The sequence below is a fragment of the Gossypium raimondii genome, chromosome 2 (assembly GCF_025698545.1).
Source record: "Gossypium raimondii isolate GPD5lz chromosome 2, ASM2569854v1, whole genome shotgun sequence".
Lineage (NCBI taxonomy): Eukaryota > Viridiplantae > Streptophyta > Magnoliopsida > Malvales > Malvaceae > Gossypium > Gossypium raimondii.
Genome location: NC_068566.1, coordinates 40,897,852 through 40,903,302, shown reverse-complemented (window position 1 = coordinate 40,903,302; position 5,451 = coordinate 40,897,852). Strand labels below are relative to the sequence as shown.

Sequence of the window (5,451 nt, the reverse complement as noted above, 5' to 3'; positions counted from 1 at the left end):
AGATGCCATGAATTGAATAGAATCATGACCTGAGATCAGGTTCACACAACTACCTTTCTACATTTTCACTTTGCATCCACTCTAAGGCAAACCAAGAAGTTGTTATCAGACCAGTTGTCAGACAAGAGGCACCCAGGAGAAGAATAGCTAGCATAATCCAGTTGCCCACCGTCAAGAAATCCAAAAAGGTAGGAACATTTTGGCTCGGGTAAACTTGGTCCCTTATAAAAATTTTTATTGTTGGAGTCAATTTGAATTTGTTAATCCAATTTTTTAAGAATAAAATTATTTCGTGTCTAAATTATTTGTTTGAGTTTTTTTTAACGTGACCAAATAGAATAATTTGTATGAAATATTTTAGGCTTTGAAATTTTTTTTGTTTAAATCATCTTCGTATTCAAGTTTAGCAAATTTTGAATTATTGAACGTGACATGGGTATTCAATGAATTTTTATATTATAAGTTTTTATTCAAAGACAAAATCATTTTATATTGTATAAAAAATAAATATTATAAAAATCTATAATGAGATTAATATTACGTGAATGAGATCGTGATGCTTCACTTTCGTTTTTCGACATACAAGTACGTATATGTGATGTTTAACTTAATTTCTATGGGCAAATTATGTTTCTTATTTCGTTAAAATAAATTAATCAATAACATTTAAAGAATAATACCATACTTTCTCCTGCCCATGCTTTGTGCAGCTCACATGGTTCCATGTGATATTCTCAAGCCCACATCATCATCATCATCATTTTCTTTATAAAATTAAAGAATTATTTAATTTATGAAATTTAAGATTATCTTTAATAAAGTATTGTAAGAATATATGATTATTTTATATGTTATTGGGTATATTATAATTCATTTGGTTGAAATATAATTTTTATTATTTGATTGATTAAATGCGATCATATTATTTACTTCTATTTTTTAGTGCCCAAGTAGTTAGGGCTTTTCTTTAATCAAAGTCATAGGAAAAAAAAGGACGATTATTATAACATATTAAGGTATAATTAACTAGACAAAATATATATAACAAAAAAATATTAACTTATAATATAATAAATATAGTTAAAATGTTAGTTGAAAATATATAAAATAATTAGAGAAATTAGTTAAAGAGTTTTATTATTTGTAAAATTAAAAGATGAGAATTTTAACACAATTGTCATCAGCTTAATCTTTGAAATCCAAACAAACGAATATTATTCACTAGAATTAAACTTATTTTTTGGCGTATCGTTATAATTTAATTTCACTAATTAAATCAACCATTTTATTTATAAAAATAATAGAAATTCAAGTTATAGCATCTTTGCTGCCTCTTTGGAGTAACATAAATATCAACTGTGAAGCTCGACAAATGGAGTGATAAAATTTTCAATTGATATAAATTTTAGAATGGATCAGTGAAGAAGCTTTACTCCTCTCTCTTATTCAAACACAAAGTGAAATTAATGTAAACAAATCACTATCTGGATTTGATGAAATTTGGAATTATTATATCCCCAACAATTGCAATCAAACTCTGGGTTGGTACAAGTCCTGAAACAGCTCCACCATTTTTTATAGGCAGAGTTAAATAAAATTAAAGCACTCATTTGTTCCATGCCGAGGTTGGCTTAGGCAAAATAACACACAGCAAAACCATCACATAAGTTACAACAAAACTCTCCCAACAAGGATTTGAAAGGGAACCAAAAACTATGGTTAATTATGGACGCATGTAAAGTTTGATGCTTCAAGTCCCAAAAAGGGATAAAAAAACTCAACACTTGGGAAGATCAGAGGGTGGAGGAGGCAACTTCTGGTTTGGGAGTTCTCCATCCAACACCACCCATGCCATTCCTAAGCCCCAGCTCTGATGAACATCAAAGTGACAGTGCATCAGCCAAACTCCTGCATCATTAACATATAATATCACTAAATGCATTCTCATCTTATGTTTTGAAGATAAAACTTGTATGATCTCAATTGTTACCAGGATTGTCTGCTTGAAAACGGATTGCAACCCAACCACCAGACGGCACCCCGACTGTGTTTCTTTCAACAGGATCTACCAGGTTGAACTTTGGAGGGTCGTTTTCAGGGTCAAAGTTTCCAAAACCCTGACCAACAACATAGAAGTTATAGCCATGGAGATGGAGAGGATGGCTCTCAGCACCAAGGATGCTTGTGTCCTGCAACACTACTTCCACGCTTGTATTGAATGGTATCACCACAAGTTTAGTGCCATTGTTTACAACTGTGTTGTTAGGTGGAGTGCCTGTGTAGTTGAATGGAATCAGAGGGAAAGCTGGGAAATCAGTGGTGTAAACCCCTTTAGAATATTGGGAGAAAAATTGGGATTGGAGGAGTGCAATTCTTGGGAGTGCAAAGGAGATGTTGTTCATTGAAGCTGCAAATTTTGTGGTATTTGTTGGTCCTTGGCAGGTCTGGTTATTGGGGCAAGGCTTGGTTCCAAGACCAACTGTGAAGAAAAATTCCTTGTCTACTTTTTGTGGGACATTGGCAGGGAACTTGGCGGTGGCTAAACTTCTGAATTTGCTTGTAAAATTGGCAACAAAATTTGTAGCATTGATAGCAGGCAAGCCTGGTTTAAGAAGTGGCCTGTTTTTTAAGCTACTGGAAGGTGTTTCATATTCAAGAATACCAGCTGCAGTAGTGTTATCAAAGGTGCCCATGCCAGTGGCATATGGTCTGGCTAACATCAAGAAAGTGGCATTGGGAGCTTTAGGTTTGGTTTTTAGAAGAACATTGGTGGTTTGTCCTGGTGTTATCATCAACACATTGGTCTCAAAGGGCTTCACATACACTGCATCAGCTTCCACCACAGTTAAACTGTGGTCTGCAATGCTGAAGAAAAGCTCATCATTGAGTGCGGCATTGATCAACCTCAGAAGATATGTTTTCCCTGGCTTTACCTTCAGCTTATATGTATCTGTTAATCACAAATAACATGCATTAATATCCAAAGGGATATATAAATACATAGATACATACATGAGTGCAAATATTTATATACCTTTGGCAGAGCAATTGTACAATGGACCTGGGAGGCCATTGAAGGTGTACGCATCTGAAACATTAGGGCCTCCCCCTGTCTGAAGAGACTGATTGATAACTGCCTCAGGATCAGCATTAAACCACTCTCCTGTAGTTAACAATGATTAAGTTAAATTGCCATCAAAGGACATCATACATTTGCTGCATTGCATGAAGAAGATATCGGATATTCCGTAACATTACCGAACAAGATCGGGACTTCTTTGTAGGGCTTCACAAAAGGGTAAGATTCGTTTCGCCTTGGGAGGATGATAAGCGGTCCGTACACTGTTGCTCTAAGCCATGAAATGTGAGCATGCCAGAAGAGAGTTCCTCTTTGGCCGGTTATGGTGAAGTTGTACACGTAAGAGTGGCCAGTTTGAATGGGACATTGCGTGATGTATGATGGCCCGTCCGCCCATCCGCTCCGAAGCTGTCGAACTCCATGCCTGCAAACAACATTAATTTACTATATTCCGAAAGAGCTTAGCCATAGAAACGTAAACAACTTATATATACCAGTGAATGCTGATATTGTTTGGAACATGGTTAACTACTTTAACGACTAAGCGGTCGCCTTCTCTGGTAATAACACGAGGTCCGGGGAACTTCCCATTAACTGTGACAATGCTCTTAGTGTGGCACAAGCGAGTGATGTTTTTCAGCTTTATCTGCCAAGGGAAAATTGGATGAGTTCTTGAGGATTACATCAATTACTTTCACCTCAAGTTACCCAAAGTAAACAACGCAATATACATACATTGAAGGTATAGTGCCTGGTAATGCCTGTGTGTTTTGCAGTGACAGCCTCAGGATAGGCCATGAAACAGCCAACAGCAACAAAAAGTATCATGACAATTGCTGGTGAAGTACCCATGTTTTAAGCAGGAAAGAAAATATTGAAGTCTTTGAAGGTTTTGCTCTTAATTTGGGGTGATTCATGAAAAAAACTGTGGAGATATGCATGTTTATATAGTGACAAGATTGAACTATCTTTAAGTCCATGTTTGGTTGATTAGGTAATAAGATGTTGCAGGTTTGAGAAAGCAGAGATATACCAACCAATGGCCCCAAGTGTTCACTGTGGAGTGTCATTAAAGTCTGTTAATCAATGTTTTGTCCTTGTTATGCCTGTCAACCGTATCTTCATACGCAAAATTTCACCATCCCCAACCATAATACAGCTTATTGATGATGATTAACCATGGAATGAGAACCCTTTCTCAAAAAACCAGCGTATATTTACATGCATATAAAGAAAACCAAGTGAAAGTAGAAGAGGTAGTCCCATTTGGTTGGTGATAATAGAAGAAAATTCTTTGTTAAGATTAATGGAGCCTTTGAAAGATGTATTCTAAGATAATCATGTGGCTTCAGATGTTTTATTACCATTGAAGTAAACAGTGAAATAAACATCTCAACCACTGTGCATTTCAATCTGATGTCTTTGACCCAATTATATATATTTATCTTACAGTACTATAAAGGATTATTATTTGATGAATTATTAGGGGACTTTGTTTTAGTTCCCGAAGTGGAACTAAGAAACTGTATATGTCTTGATTTGTTTATTTTATTCTTCAATATTAATTAATGAGACTTGGTGTTTTTTAGTTTAAAAAACTAATGTATGAAATAATTGTTTAACTGTACATCTTGTCTTTTATCTAATATATTTGATAATATACATACTTGTCAATTGGAGGTAGAGGTGATCATGGGTTGGGTTACTCGCCCCGACCCAATGGCCCGCTCAAAAAATGAGAGGGTTCGGGTAAAAATATAGGCCCAAAATATGGGTTTGAATAAAAAACGAGGCCTGTTTAGAAAACGAGCCGGGCCTCGGGTAAGACTATTTTGGTCCGGGCCGGCCCGAATTATATATTAAATATATATTTTTATTTTTAATCAAATATATTTTTTTAAATATATATATTTTTTAGACTTTTAATCCGAATTATATATTAAATATTTTTATTTTTTTTATTTTTAATCAAATGTGGGCCGGGCCGGGCTCGGGCTTGGGCTCAGGCCTAGCAATTTTCTTTAGGGCTGACTTGGACAAATTTTTAGACCCATATTTCAGGCTGGGCTGGGCTTGGGCCTAGAAAGCGAACCTAAAATTTTGTCTGAACCCAGCCTAATCCGACCCATGATCACCTCTAATTGGAGGTGCTATCAGTTTCAGATAGAAATAACCTAGATTGAGTTGACTTAGGTTTTAAAATTTTTTTATGTTATGTTGAGTTGGAATTATTTCGGATTTGGTTTAATTTCAAATTTGAATTATTTTGAGGATGAGTCATTTGAGTTTATCTATCAAGCTTTTTAAATTAGATTATTTTAAATTTGAATCATTTTAAATATTTTTTCATTTGTGTTTAAAATCGAATTGAA

General features: G+C 34.9%; 1 protein-coding gene across 2 annotated transcripts; it reads right to left on the bottom strand.

The window, feature by feature from the left end:
- Positions 1 to 1,489: 1,489 nt before the first annotated feature.
- LOC105788797 (laccase-2) lies at positions 1,490 to 3,981 on the bottom strand. 2 transcript variants are annotated; one of them, XM_012615842.2, is made up of 6 exons: positions 3,815 to 3,981; positions 3,574 to 3,725; positions 3,259 to 3,503; positions 3,035 to 3,163; positions 1,991 to 2,950; positions 1,490 to 1,908 (listed from the first exon to the last, which is right to left on the bottom strand). In XM_012615842.2, the coding sequence occupies exons 1-6, from the start codon at positions 3,929 to 3,931 to the stop codon at positions 1,778 to 1,780; spliced, it is 1,734 nt and encodes a 577-aa protein (XP_012471296.2). In that variant the 5' UTR covers positions 3,932 to 3,981; the 3' UTR covers positions 1,490 to 1,777. The 2 variants fall into 2 exon arrangements, with proteins under 2 accessions (XP_012471296.2, XP_052483482.1); XM_052627522.1 differs by having other exon boundaries at positions 1,490 to 1,870.
- Positions 3,982 to 5,451: the final 1,470 nt, after the last annotated feature.

Bases quoted from the DNA above. Each gene is read 5' to 3' on its own strand.
- LOC105788797 (XM_012615842.2), bottom strand. From the start codon at position 3,931: ATGGGTACTTCACCAGCAATTGTCATGATACTTTTTGTTGCTGTTGGC. The intron at 3,726-3,814 runs GTATGTATATTG...TTCCCTTGGCAG, and splicing joins CCAGGCACTATACCTTCAAT to ATAAAGCTGAAAAACATCAC. The intron at 2,951-3,034 runs GTATATAAATAT...TGTGATTAACAG, and splicing joins GTACAATTGCTCTGCCAAAG to ATACATATAAGCTGAAGGTA.